This window comes from Neolamprologus brichardi, chromosome 17 (assembly GCF_056152115.1).
Source record: "Neolamprologus brichardi isolate AB-2024 chromosome 17, ASM5615211v1, whole genome shotgun sequence".
Lineage (NCBI taxonomy): Eukaryota > Metazoa > Chordata > Actinopteri > Cichliformes > Cichlidae > Neolamprologus > Neolamprologus brichardi.
In genome coordinates, this window is record NC_142120.1 from 26,683,986 (window position 1) to 26,698,850 (window position 14,865).

The 14,865-nt window shown below is 43.3% G+C and overlaps 2 protein-coding genes across 2 annotated transcripts; both read left to right on the plus strand.

Moving 5' to 3' along the window:
* Positions 1 to 3,724: 3,724 nt before the first annotated feature.
* On the plus strand, positions 3,725 to 5,137 carry foxq1b (forkhead box Q1b). Its single transcript, XM_006797883.3, has one exon. It carries the CDS (start codon positions 3,922 to 3,924, stop codon positions 4,804 to 4,806), a length of 885 nt encoding a protein of 294 aa, XP_006797946.1. The 5' UTR covers positions 3,725 to 3,921; the 3' UTR covers positions 4,807 to 5,137.
* Positions 5,138 to 9,981: 4,844 nt separating this feature from the next.
* foxf2b (forkhead box F2b) lies at positions 9,982 to 13,917 on the plus strand. Its single transcript, XM_006797834.3, has 2 exons — positions 9,982 to 11,355; positions 13,284 to 13,917. The coding sequence occupies exons 1-2, from the start codon at positions 10,380 to 10,382 to the stop codon at positions 13,454 to 13,456; spliced, it is 1,149 nt and encodes a 382-aa protein (XP_006797897.1). The 5' UTR covers positions 9,982 to 10,379; the 3' UTR covers positions 13,457 to 13,917.
* The last annotated feature ends 948 nt before the right edge of the window (positions 13,918 to 14,865 follow it).

Genomic DNA, 14,865 nt, shown 5'->3' on the forward strand with positions numbered 1-14,865 from the left:
GGTTAGCGTGTGAGCGCCGACCGCTGCAGAGGTGGGGTTATTTTTGGAGCTGTGAGGGATTCACCCAGTCAATTTACATAACTGGAATGCCACTCGTGTCAGCACTTAAAAGAGTTCTGCTGCTCAAAGAAGACACGCTAATTCTCAACAGGTGAGCCAAACCATCAAGTTGCCAATTTTAGAAGAGACTTGTTAACAGGTTATATAAGCATAACGTATCTCTTTAGCCTAACAGGGGGCAGAGTTGACTCTGCTGATATGACAATGCAGTTAAAGCAATTTAATGCATTAAATATATCATCTTTCATTATGGCCTAAAGGTGAAAGAAGAGCCTGACCTTCTCAAGCGATTTGAAGGTTTGAATTCCACCTTAATCCAAATGTGCAGAGTGAAATGATAATGTGATACCTTATTGATCCCTATGGGTAAACAGTCTTTCCACTTGTGATTTCAAATTGCCATGTAAAGAATAAAACACGCACAAAAAAACTGAGAACAGGTGTGCTTCCTTTCACACCACATCACTTTGGCACAGGTGTGTGTAGCTGCCTTGGCAGAGTACCTGAAATCGTATACAGCCTCATCTCACTCCTGCAAAGAAAAAGAAAAAAAAAACATGCAGGCACAACTACCACCAGCCAAGCAGTGTAAAATTCCCTTTGCGCCTCGCTGGGTTGTTGTACAGCGACGGCGTTAATGATAGCGCACATGCCGCTGATTTCCTCAGCTCTGGATTTAGGCTCTCAGCAGTCAGCCTCCTGAGTTTCAGCAAAAAAACAATTTCAGCTCTCCAGCTGCTCCCCGAATTCCCGGAGAGAGAAGAAAGCTGTTTCCAGAATGGAAATTTGTATGTGACAACCATTGGTTTCTCTGACGTGCCTTTCCTGTCACAAAGGCCGGCTAAGAATGCACCACATCACAAAGCTCAGATCATGAGTTCACTGTATTCAAATGGCCTCCACATTTACTAGACTTCAATCCAGTCGAGCACTTATGGGATGTGATGGAAGGGAAGATTCACATCATGGGTATTCAGCCAACACATTTACAGCAGCTTTGTGATGCTATCACGTCAGTATAGGCCAAAATGTCTGAGGACCATTTTCAGCACCTTTCTGATTCTCTGCCATGAAGAATTAATTTAATTCTGAAGACAAAAGGTGTCTTTAGCAGGGTGTACCTGATAAGTGGCTGGTAGGTGTGGCTACCTAGAGTCCTAATAATCAGATTTGGAGTGTGTATATTTTTTAGATTAACTGTAAACAATAGTCATATATCTAAGAGTGTACAGCATCTATTTCAGCATTTATTACTTTAATATAAACATGTCCGGTCTGACTTCAATGCTTTGGTTAAAGTGCACTTAGATGAGTTCAAAGTATTAGCAGATTTTCCTCTGAAAGAAATTATCGATCAAGAGAAACCTTGAAAAACGTTCAGTGGAAGTGGGCGAGGAAAAATGTAAAATGTGGCAGAGAGGGTTCTGATAGAAATGACATGGCAACCCATTTAACATTTAGCTGTGAAGATTTGTTTAGAATGCAATATGAAATGTGATTTTTGTGTGCAATATATTGTATTTTTATAGGGCTGTCAGAAAGTTTGGGCTCTCAGATAATCAACAACCAGCACCTCTGAAATGATGCCATGAACAACCCTTACAGGTGCATAGGAGCCTGCCCTCTTAAAAAGCAGGCAAGTGGACCTTGAATTTGACAAAGGAATGAAACAACAGAAACTGTGTTTTCAAGAAACAAGCTGCCATCGGGCTTGTCATAACACAACTGGAAAAACAGACAGGCTTCAAAGTGCATGTTCATATAGTTGATTTGCATACCTTCCACGTTCTCTCAAACATATATACACAAACAGTTCAGGGTCCTATCGTTAATCACGCCTGTCATGTATACCCAATGTGATAATTATGTGATAACATATAAACATGTACTGTAGACTCACAAACTGTTCAGGGTGTCAAACACAGATTGGTATCTCGGTGCTCTCTGCTGTCTGGAAGGCAGTAGGTAGTTTATAGTGACCCTATCTTATATTTTTCACTAGGAACTACCAATAGAAACATTTTCAACAGAACTATGTAAACACGCACACATGCATTAGGGTAAATGAAGCTGAACCTGCTCTGTGTTGTTGGGGGCCCCGGAGAGTCCGAGCAGGTACAAAGGAACAGGAGTGCCAGAGTTGACAGTTTAACTGGCCTGAGGCAAGGCTCATAACTCATGTTAACTCCAGCTGCTCTCCCCATCGTCACATGGCCGAGGAGCTGACAGGAAAAGAGTTAGTGCCACTAACATATTCGGTTTACAGGTGTCAGGGGCGTCAGTTTACTTAAAACCTGCTCCAGTGGGTTTTAAGTAAGCTCCATTCTGTAACTGATTGACAAGCTCTCGACTGGAGCTGAGATTTATAGCTCAGATATTAACTAGTTATTATATTCTGTCACCAAACCTGTACTGCAACACTGACAAAGTACAAAAAAGCCCGATGTTCTTAAATTCCCTAAAAATCCATCTTTGCATAATAATTTATCTACATTACAAACTTAAATGCTTTGTTTTATGCAATTGTTTTATGTTGTTGAAATAGAATAACATTTATTTCAACTGTTTGCTTTAGCTTGCCGCACAGCAAGTTAAAGCAGCAAGGCCCAGGTGTCTGAGTGCTCTAATGGAAGTGCACATCTATTTGTACAGATATGCAGTCAGTGCCGCGGTCTCCTTATACTCCTTATACTAAAGGAAATGCTGCGTATAATATAATTATCCAAGAACGTGATGTATTTCCAGTAAATTAGGGTTCTGGAGTTTCGGAGATAGTGGATACCTCTCTCTCGCTCATTTACATCACATGTTCAGACACAGAAGTAAGTGTATTTTTTTTCTGCTCTTCGCTCAGGTGTTTCCATGCATGCAGGTGCAATGGTTCTCTACTCTGAACTCCCCGTGAACTCGCGGGCAATCTTTGCGAATTTTCTATGAATTCTTTCTGTCTTATCGCATGTGGCGACTTACACGTCACCCAGTGTGCGTTAATTGGAACTCCTCCAAAATCTATCGCTTTTATTTCAGTTTAGCCTTCGCGTTACTTCCTCGTTCCGCCGGAGCGCCGGCAGATGGGTGCGAGAGGTTCAAGTGAAAAGCAGCCAACAGCATTTTTCTCTATCAACGTCTCGTGTCACCTTTTTTAATCTGTCTAGGGGTTTTCTGCGCTGTCTTCTTTTTTCTGTGTAAAAGCCAAGGCATTCAACACTTCAAGAAGGATTTGCTGTTGCGCGTAAAATTGTCAGGTTTTTTTTATTGATTTCAAAAACGTGTTTAATTTCATAACCTTAAGGGGCTGAAGTTATTTTAAAAAGAAGTAAGAGGAAGAAATTATTGTATTATTCGCCTTTATTTTATTGCACTTTGACTGAATCCATAAAAAGCAACTCGTAACTAGAAATAACGAGCTATTCACAGATAGTTGCGTTTGAAGCTAATTATATTTGTCATACCTGCCCTGCCTCGCCTCACTTATCCTCCCTGTTTTTTTTTTTTTTCTTCTTCCCTGGTGTGGCATGGTAACGTCCAATTGTAAACATACATATACTATATTACTTCAGACGCTTCAATGCATTCGAGTTGGAAACCCCGCCTGTGGGCCGTCCCTTTCCGAGGCGTTATATTATAACAAGACAAGCGTGTCTCCGGAGACAGATCTGTGTTCTGCTGCCCCAGACTGAGGCTCAGGGTGCCTCCAGCGCTCCACACGAGCCTTTACAACACACAACAAACACTCAGGCACATTTTTGCTGTCAGGACTCGTACACCTGCTGTGCTTCTGAGCTGAGACAAGAGTCCAACCTAGGAGACCATTCACACGGCAAGGTTACCGAGAGGAGACGGTTATCCTTTTTTGGGAAAATGAAACTTGAAGTTTTCTCCGCGCATCACTACGCGCAGAAGCCGCTGGAGTTGTGCATTGACGCAGAGGCGGGAGTCCCTTCTCCCCTGTCCGGAGACGAGCTGGGTTCGGACGGAGACTGCGTAGCCAACAGCCCGGCACCTGTCACACAGAGCAGCGATGGCGGCAAAGGGAAGCCCTACACCCGCAGACCTAAGCCCCCTTACTCCTACATCGCCCTGATCGCCATGGCCATCCGAGAGTCCAGCAGCGGCCGCCTCACTCTGGCAGAGATCAATGACTACCTGATGAAGAAGTTCCCGTTTTTCCGTGGCAGCTATACCGGCTGGAGGAACTCCGTGCGCCACAACCTGTCGCTCAACGACTGCTTCCTCAAAGTCCTGCGGGACCCGTCCAGGCCCTGGGGCAAGGACAACTACTGGATGCTCAACCCACACAGCGAGTACACCTTCGCTGACGGGGTTTTCCGCCGCAGGAGGAAGCGCATCTCCAAAAGGCCCCTCAAGGAGCAGGAAAGCCCGGACATCCTCAGCGAGGACACCCGCCTCCCGGCTCCGGAAGAGAGAGTGGGGGCCAAGTTCTCCAGCCCGTTCGCCATCGACAGCATCCTCGGCACACCTTTCAAAAGAAGGGAGGAGAGGTCGTGCGTGGAGCAGCCCGGCCCCCGGCTGTACTGGCCCCCAGTGGCCCACGTACTGCCCTATAATCTGAACTATCCGGCACAGCACACTTACATGTCAGAGGCGGCGTACAGCGGCACAGAGCCCGGCAGAGATGCACCCACATACCTCCAGCACACAGCACCGGGCACCGCTGCACCTGAGGCCACATTCAAGATGCCCAGCAAAGCGCGTGGCTTTCATATAGACTCCTTGCTGTCGTGAGACATCCAGAGTGCTGTCAGGACTTGTGTGTTCTCATCCACAGTGTGCACTTTGGTGGGCACTCTCAGCTTTCAGTGCTTCAACTGTTTTACTGTGTGAGAGTCGGTGTGTCTCATCATGACTACTGTAGCTTCAGTCAAAGAAAAATAAAACAAACATGCCGAGTTGTTAATCTAGATATAACTGTGTGCTGACTAAGCAAATCATTAGAGTCATTGTAGGACATTCCCCTGTGTGTGTGTGTGTGTGTGTGTGTGTGTGTGTGTGTGTGTGTGTGTGTGTGTGTGTGTGTGTGTGTGTGTGTGTGAGAGAGAGAGAGAGAGAGAGAGAGAGAGAGAGAGAGAGAGTATTCATATTCGTATCTATGGTTCATTGGTCATTTCTACTGTAGGACGGCAGCAAAGTGCCACGTTAAAACTGTTAAAAGTATCACTTTATTTATATTTTCATGTTTTGTATGACCTGCTGTATAAATATTGTATAATATTATTGACTGGGCTGCGTTAGGAATCACGTGGCTGCACTAAGAAACGCATGGAAAAGTGTGCCGTTTTCCTGAGATTGATTGTTTGATTGATTGATTGATTGGTGCATGCCTGTTATTTTTTATGAATAAACAAAACACGTGAAACAATGGGACCCTGGTGTTCACTGAGTTATTCACTGCTGACATGAAAGGGGGGAAGGCAGCTGTTAGATCAGAAGCAGGTGCATGAATATGCGGTGGAGGGAGAGGGAGGGCCTCACACCTGCTGTAGGTATTTGTTGTGGTTTCTCTTGTTAGAGCCAAAAACGAAAATAAGTTGGTCTTATTTTCGTTTGAAAATGAAACCTTAATAACAAAAATTACCAAAGTCAAAAGATATATAGATATATAAAATATATACAATCAAAGGTTATGTTCAGTCTGGTGCCTTCAGGCGCTTTGTACGATGTCGCGTTTAGTGCGGCACGTTTATCCAAACTTATAAATATTAGCGAGTATTTACTTAGTAAAATGGCAAAATAGAAGTCAGCCATCGTTAATAAATGTTAAATATGAAATGCTTTTGTGACGATGGTGGTTATTCGTATTATTTTCCGTTTATTTATTGTACTCAATCCAAATGGAAGAAAATACCTCCGCGGCGGTGACGAGTTTGTCAGGTAACAACATAACGTCTCACATTACATTTCAAACAAATGTGCCAGATCTGCCTCACAGACAGACTTCAACTCAAATCAAGAAGGGTTTTATTTTCCACCCACAAGAAAGTATCAAAATAAAAGACCTTTTTAAAAAGCCTATTGTTTCTGTACTTATTTTATTTGTAATAGCCATCTTAAGTTTCACATAAACGAGCAACACGGCTCAATGAAACAACGTTTAAAATAATCTACTGGTATTATTTACACTGCATAAAAGTTCATCAAACAAACAAATCCATAAATAACTAAACCGAACAACAGAAGGAGAGTTATCCTTTTTATTTATTTATTTATTTATTTATTTATTTATTTATTTATTTATTTATTTATTTATTTATTTATTATTTTTCTTCAATTAATTGTTTTATTCCATCTACAAAAGGCCATTTATGATTTATGTTCTGTGACCACACTGAGATTTAAACGCATATCAGGATATTTAAAAACACGCGGGCTGTTTGTTGTCCGTGTCCCCTGCAGGAGCCTATACTTGCTCTCCTCGGTCCTGAAACGGACCCCGAGACTCGGGGCCGCGGGTTTCCTAACGAGGTGTTGATCACAAAAAAAAACTAAAAGAAATCACGTGTGAGCTCAGACAAAATATTTGACCAGTGCGTCGACGCTTTTAGCCCAAACTCAGTAAAAGTGTCTCAAATTAAGCTGTAATAATAATTTTTGTTTTCTTGATTAGCAGCAGTTGTTCAAAATAAAAATCCAACTGATTTCTTTTTTTCTCTCACTCTGTCATTCTGGGTTTATCTGTTTATTGTACCATCAAATACAAAACAGAAAGTTTCGGTTTGAATTGCGTCTCGTACCCACTCTGCTGTGTTTAACTGTAGCTATAAGTAAAGATACACAGTTCCGACAAAAAGCCTGGTGACATATTTCACAATATAAGAGTTCTTAGTGTCAGTGATTTATTGAAGACTGTAGTGCACTAAACTTTCTTTAGATAGCAAAACTGCAACATTTCATTGTTGGGGTGGAAAAAACAACATAGTGGATCAATTCTATTTTAGAGATGTTCAGGGCAACCAAATTATAAAGTGATAAGAGTTTTGGAATTTCTTAAATGTAAGTTTCTTTGACTGTACTCAAGAAAAAAATCTGAATATCTCACGTAGCTATTTTTGTTATGTGCATCTTGAGGAATAAACGAACAAACAAATAAATACAACATAAATAAAATAAAATATTTTATATAGTTAAGTGTATAGTCTGAGTTAGCCGTGCAGTAGCTCATATGCTCGTGGCCCCTGTACTGAGCTGGCAGTACGGGGGCAGGTGTGTGTTTACAGGGCTCACTCAGCAGCTGAGACAGGTGACAGGTGAGATTCGTTCCTGTTTCTATGGACAATGCTGCAACCTGCAGGTGAAACACCGGAACAGCACACCTGTCGCTCTCAGAGCCTGTCACGTGGCCCCAGTCATCTCAGCACCCTTACATTTTTAATAACTTCGACACCAAGGCGCATACCTTAGGCTGAAAACGCTCTCTGCTTTTTCACTTCAGCCTTCGTCTCTTCTCTGCACCCATCACGCATTCTGTAGGGAGAACTGTGGGAGTGGGGGATGGGGGGGCGGTGTTATGAAACAAAACTATAAGGCAGGCACAATGTTAGGAAGTCCAAACAGTCTGTCACTCGGGCAAACTGAACCGCGCCTGACCTCCTAGAGTCCCGGAGAGCCAGCTCCAAAGCTCCCGGCACCGCCACAGGAAACGCAGACGGAGAGGCAGGAGAAAAGCCGAGCAGCCAAAAGAATATTAGATTACCTTTAAGAGAGAGAGAGAGAGAGAGAGACCTGAAATCTGTATTTATTATTGTTTCACTTGATGAATATTGTTTACTTCAGGCCTGTTGCACAAACAAGGAGCATACAAAACAACTGAGACAGAGCTAACTGTTACACACGTGAACACTGCCTTTGCGTGACATTCGGAAATAAGCTTTCTTTTTAAAGCTGTTCAGTTATATTAGTTAACAAATAAAATCAGTAATGAAAGTGCAAAATGTTCGTCCAAAAAAATAAATTTTTCTAAATTGTGTTGAGAAGCAGGATAGTTGATTTTATCCTTTAAAAGAGGAAGAACGAAAACAAATAGAAAAAAAAGGAGGCCTGTAAGTTACCTGAGGTCAGAGCAGGCCCGTTTCTTAACCCTGTCTGATATTTTCTGTGGGATAATCATATATCTTCGTCCAAACATGCAAATAAACACACGGCCTTATTATGTCCGCAGTGACTTCATATCAGCCTCCAGTCGTGGCCGTGCTACAAAAACAGAAACACATCTAGTTTGTGCGCTGGCAGCTGATAGCTTTATATTCCAGAAGACCAAATTAGAAGCTCTATAAGATCAACGCGTAAAAAAGCAACCGGATCGCTGTCTTCAAAGCGCTCCCAGAACAAAGATTCCCTCTCCAAGCCAAAGCATCCTGATCTCGGCGGGGGTCATAAGTTTTGATGTCGCAGGAAATTTCTGGGGCCGTTAAGGTCCTCGAAACGGCAGTGGAAAACGATTTTATCCGCACATCCTTTGTTCTGCAAAGTGCAAAGGTTAGTGTGTCTGGTTATTGTTTGCTTATATCCTCCAGGCTATATCTAAACTTTAAAGGGCCCTTAGGCACACACGTGCACAGACACACTTGAGCGGGAAATTAAAAAGAGGCGAAAACATGGATATTTATAAGTTTGATTGCGTGGGGCTTTATTTTTCTCCCTTTGTGCGGGGTTCTGTGGAAATGAGGGGAGAAGTTGAAGTCGGCTGAAATTTACACTGAAATATTACAAATACGTGACTGAAAAAATTAGAAAGGGGGGAGATTTACAATCATACAATTCAACCTAAAAGCTCCAGAAGTAAAACCTTTTTCTTTTTTCTGTTCTTCAAAGCCCAATATTCTCCGCTCTGTCGCAGCACGGATGTTGATATTACCTTTATGGGATATATAACTCCATCATGTTGGACAAATCTGTGTGTGATGTCTCCATAGGGGAGGAAACTGTCGACGCCCGCTCGCCTAATTTCGCTTTTCTCTGTCTAATGAACGTGGGGCCCATGGGACCGACTCTGGCCCGGGGCGGTAAGCTGACACTGGCGCGCTGTGTGTGGTATCCAGGGCCGGGCTTGATGGAAAAAGCCTGCTTCCACTCATGTCAAAGTCATTTACTCAGAGCAACCCCCCGCTTACACACACGCACGGTAAAGACCACCACCTCTCCATCTCTCACACTCCTCTCCCCAGCCCGGCACCGCGACAGTTTGTTTTTGTTATCCTCTGGACCAGTTTGGGAGGAAATTATGAGCGAAATAATACAAATAACGCAATGTGGCCTTTTTTTTCTGTCGGTGTTTCACACTGATGTGCATGGGTATTATCTGCCGGGGGACATCACGTAAGGGCCCGTGTGAATGTTTTGGGCATCGCGGTTTCAGATGCAAGCTGGACATTTTGCACATATTGCGGTAGTTTATTCTTGTCAGAGGAAATTTATGCTCTGTGGCACATTGGGACGAAATCACTGCTTCATATATGGAGGAGCAGAGGCGGGGGGATAGCTCGTTTTTAAACTTGTGCGGCTGGCGTGTGGCGTTGTTGATTGGAGTGTCTGGGGGAGGTTTGATAGATGGCTTAATTGCGTGTAGTCCGAACTTGGAGAGAGGTGGTGGGAGGGGAAGAAACAAGACGAAGGAGAGGAGAGAATGAGAGTCTTTAAGGCTGCTGCACGGTAAATGGACTTGGCATGGGGGCGGGTGAGGGGGGTGGTGTGTGTGAGGGGGGGACTATTCGACACTGATTTCAGGGAGAATTGCAGGGGCAGAGTGCGGATGAGGAGAAAGGGTCGGGGGAAGAGGCGGGGGGCTCGAGCAGAGGGAAGAAAGATTTATGCAATGATAGGTGGTCGGACTTTGTTTGGCTGGACTGTTGCGCGCAATAAGTCCAAGGGTTTTCGTGTTTCCTGCACTTGAAGGATTATTATAGGCGGTCGATGGCCACCCGGCGCGTCACACAGCGCCACTTAGCGCTGCTGTGACACCCCGTGGAGTCCTTATGTCTAGCTACAACTCTGGACACTTAGTCTCCAGTGGATAACCGCCTCCCCCCACTCTCTCTTCCTCTTCCTCTCTCTGTCAGTGCGTACCAGCCGTGCGTTCTGCATGCGTCAAAGGAGCACCGTGCGTAACAGGAGAGTCGTGCGTAACTGGAGACAGATTTCACTCCATTTTGCGCTGGGATTCTGAGGACCACTGGCGGTGTAACGCTCACTTGCAAGGACACTGACCGCTGGGAGCCAGCACATTTCTCCCCCGAAACACCTCACAGGTCGTCTTTTCTCCCTCCCCTCTCTTCTCTCTACGCCAGTTGTACGTCAGAGCTGACATGACGACCGAGACCCCTCAGCAGCAGCTGGAACCTCCGCCTCCTCTGAGATCCAGCCCGGCGTCCGGCGTCCTGCATCCCGCTATGCTGAGCCCACAAGCCGCCACAGAAACTTCTTCTAATGGCGTCAAGGGAAAGAAGACGAGCTCCGGTTTAAGGCGACCGGAAAAGCCGCCGTACTCCTACATCGCTCTCATCGTTATGGCAATACAGAGCTCGCCCACCAAGCGGCTGACACTCAGTGAAATCTATCAGTTTCTCCAGGCTCGCTTCCCATTCTTCAGGGGTTCGTACCAGGGCTGGAAGAACTCTGTCCGGCATAATCTATCGCTTAACGAGTGCTTCATCAAGCTGCCAAAAGGGCTGGGCAGGCCGGGGAAAGGCCACTACTGGACGATCGATCCAGGCAGTGAGTTCATGTTCGAGGAAGGCTCATTTCGGCGCAGACCCAGAGGCTTTCGAAGAAAATGTCAAGCTCTGAAGCCCATGTATCGGATGATGAATGGCATAGGCTTCGGCACCTCAATTCTTCCACAGAGTTTTGATTTCCAGGGTCCATCGGCCACCCTCGCTTGTCACAGTAACAGCTACAACTTGGACATGATGAGCAATTCAATGGCCGGGGGGTACGACGGGCTGAGCGGCGGGCACCACGTACCTCACATGTCCCCGAGTCCCGGCTCCACATACATGGCGAGTTGTCCTGTGCCTCCTAACGGGGAATATGGGCAGGATAGCAGCAGCAGTCCTGTACCGTCCTCTCCAGCCATGGCCAGCGCGCTGGACGGCCATTCCCCGTACGCCAGTACATCCGCACACTGGGCGTCCTCCGGCGGCTCCCCCTACATCAAACAACAGCCTCTAGCCTCCAGCAGCCCAGCATCCTCTGGTTTACACTCCGGCATGTCGCCTTACTCCCTGGAGCAGAGTTATCTTCACCAGAATGGCAGGGACAGCCACTCCACTGATATTTCAGGTACCACAGAATAACTCGAGGCTTACAGAGGGGTAGATGAATCCGGATTAAAATCTCTGGGATCCCCCCCCCTCAAAAAAAAAAAAAAAAATAACAATTTTCACTGCATCTAAGTTTTATCTGCATGATAAGCACATTTAAAGTGCCATACTCTAAATGAGTGGGTTTTTCTTCTGCAGAGGCCCGTGTGACAACTGTAACGTGTAATTATGAAATTGTAGACTACACAGAAATTATATATATATATATATATATACATATATATATATATATATATATATATATATATATATATATATATATATATATATATAAGATGATTGTCCTGCATTTAAAGATGAAAAATATTCTTAAAGGGAAATTCATATCTGTGAAAAGCGATTAAAAACACACACACACACGCACACAGAATTTACCATTATTCTTTTTAATCTGTTTGCAGACCTTTTTTTCTGCATCATTTGCCTCAAAATGTAACCCGAACACACTAGTTACAAAATAAGAACAAATGTTTTCATTAATTTTGTTAAACAGCAAAGATGCATCGATAATTGGCTGAATCACAAAGCCAGACAGCGCTTTGTTGTGGTATTTCAGTAAATATAGTGACATTCCTTGCTGTGTATGTAACTTCATTAACAATCAGAAAATGCGTCATTTCATCCACAGTTTGTATAATTTCCATAAAGTCACATGTTTATAACACGTCACGGGATATTTCGGCAAATTATTAGATTAAGAAAAACAACTATTTTGCGCTCTCAAGTCACCTCCCAGTTCAACCTCATTTACTTTAACAGAACACAGCCAGGCTTTACGAAAATCTGGGGATCTAACCGAGGCGAGTAAAACCCATGCTGGAGCCCGAAAGGGGTCCCAGAGGTTAACCAAACAAAGACTGTGCAGGTCGGACCACACTGGCGGTGGATTTCAACCACGGCGTATCCACAAGAGACGGAAGGCCTTGTTAAACTTTACGCAGCGTTCTAATTGAGCCTGCTCGGAGGATAGACGTGCTGGACTGTACACAGCAGACTCGCTAACAGTACTGTCAGTCAAAGAGGTGTGTGTGTGTGTGTGTGTGTGTGTGTGTGTGTGTGTGTGTGTGTGTGTGTGTGTGTGTGTGTGTGTGTGTGTGTGTGTGTGTGTGCCGTCTATGAAAACGGGCGCAGGGCAGCGAGCTGTGGCCCGGAGGATAAAGCCTGCTGTCTTCCCCCCTGAAAAACACGATCACATCTGGAGTCCTTATGACCTTGACGGAGCCGCAGTCTCCACTTTTAGTTTTCTGTTTCTGGAAACAGAGCCTCGCTCACAGACGATGGCCACTGAATCTGCCTGAAATAACGCAGCATTCTGAGTGTTTTCAAAAAATAATGATAAAATGTAATTGGATAGAAAACTGAAAGCATCCATATAAGAAAGCTAAAGAAGCCAAAGAAACTGAAAAGAACGGATGTGCGGCTGCGCTGTGAGCCAACAGGGAGGCTTGCAAAAAGAAAAATATTATGATTAAAGAATTCGTTTTTTTTAACTTATGTTAAGAAATATTCGATTTTTATGGCAACTGAAAATTTAAGCGTAAACACTTTATTTTTATAAATACAACAGACGGACCGTTTACGCCATCAACAACTGTGCTGATTTTAAAGCCACACAAAAGTATCAACAGCACTGTTTAAAAGAGGAATGGCTCATGTTCTGCATTCAAAAGTTCTAATTTAAACATGTAGAATCAAAGTAAATACTGATTTTAGAAATATGAAAAAAGTGTATGTTTTATTTTGATGAGATTAAATAAGACAGCAAGTTCGGCTGTTGTGCTTTTCTTTTCTTTCTTTTAGAATATTTTAATGCCACCGTTAATTTCCTGACAGTGATCAGAAATGTGTTCCTTTATTTAAAAACCTTTCCTCTCTGCCTCTCCACAGTGGGGATTCCGCGCTATCAGAGCCATTCCTCGGTCTGCGACAGGAAAGATTTTGTGTTGAACTTTAACGGCATCTCCTCCTTCCACCCCTCGGCCAGCGGATCCTACTATCACCACCACCACCACCACCACCCCCAGAGCGTCTGTCAGGACATCAAACCCTGCGTGATGTGAGCTCTCCTGTCACTGCGGACTTCAAAACAAGAGAGGCATCACAGCCACATCTGAACAAACACGCAGACCTTTTTTTTTTTTGGTCTATTTGTCTTTTTTGTAATTTTTGAAGGATTCGTGCTAGCATGGATGGTGGAGTCCGCACTCACATGTTTGCCTCCTATGCAGCCAAATATCGTTATTATTGTTAATTCTGCTGGACTTGAACTATGCATTGAAGAAAACATGAATGAAGAAACACCAGAGGCCTTTAGAAGTACCACTTCGCCTTTAAGAACCCTGACAAGCTTTCTTCTTCAAGAGAAGTTTCAGAAACACGACTTTCGATGCGTTTGCTCTTGTAACACGTGCAAACCAATTATACTCCATGTAACTGTATCTTATTACACACACAACGCTTTAGGCTTTCATGAACTGCAACGAATCTTGCACTTATTGTATAATCCTTTTACCATTTTTCTTTTTGTTTTGTCCTGTAAAATGTTTCAATAAAGCTGATATATATTTTAGGCTAAATTCCGTCAGTCTTTCCCTGCGCGTGTATCCATCACATTTTCGATTCACTTGAGTTCAAACCAGCTGACCTTGAGCTTGCATGGAGCAAAGACACATCTAATTAAACAGAGCTGTCTTTTAGGCCCTTTTAGAAAGTTCTTGGATTATTTGGTCAGCCTGACATGTGCTTGGCCAAATTTCTGATTCTTTACTTTTGCTTTTTATTTACTAAAATTGTTAAACCTATTTAGATTACATCATAAAGTGTCACCTATGTGTTAAGCGCCAATACATATAACAGATAGCGCACGTGGTCTACAAATACGGACAAGGTAGATACTGCTGCACATTGAGTATTTTTTATAAATTAGGTCAATTTCATGGTAATATTTCTACTTTTCCTTAAAGTTTGGATGCTTATTATTAAGCATTTATTCATTTGTTGCATAACTACTTTGTCTTAAAGGATCTCAGTGCATTTTCCTGCACTAACTGTCAGGCTATGAATTTCTGTTATTCTCTAAAATAGTTTCCAGCGAATATTCAGTAACATACAGTATACAACCCTATAATGTTTGTTTAGAATCAGTTGTCAAGAAAAGAAATCAATAATTGCCTTTATTTTAATTTTCTGCTTAAACGTGTGCACTTGAGAGAGGATCAGATTTCTTTCTGTTATTGTTGTTGTTTAGTAACCATTTTACTGGTTTCTGTTCGGCTATGTGGTCGTAATTACAGAGCTTTTACTTATTTGAAGTAAAGGGATTACAGTTATTTAAAATATATAATATAAAATTTGGATCACAGATCTAAATCTTAAGTCGAGACATTAACAGAAAAATGTATAATTCATAACATTTAATGTAACGTATAACAGTCCTGTGAGCACCTTTTGTATTTTACTGGATTTTAAG

Excerpts from the sequence above, each read along its gene's own strand:
- foxq1b (XM_006797883.3), top strand. The coding sequence starts at position 3,922 with ATGAAACTTGAAGTTTTCTCCGCGCATCACTACGCGCAGAAGCCGCTG.
- foxf2b (XM_006797834.3), top strand. The coding sequence starts at position 10,380 with ATGACGACCGAGACCCCTCAGCAGCAGCTGGAACCTCCGCCTCCTCTG. Across the intron at positions 11,356-13,283 it reads CCACTCCACTGATATTTCAG|TGGGGATTCCGCGCTATCAG; the intron begins GTACCACAGAAT and ends GCCTCTCCACAG.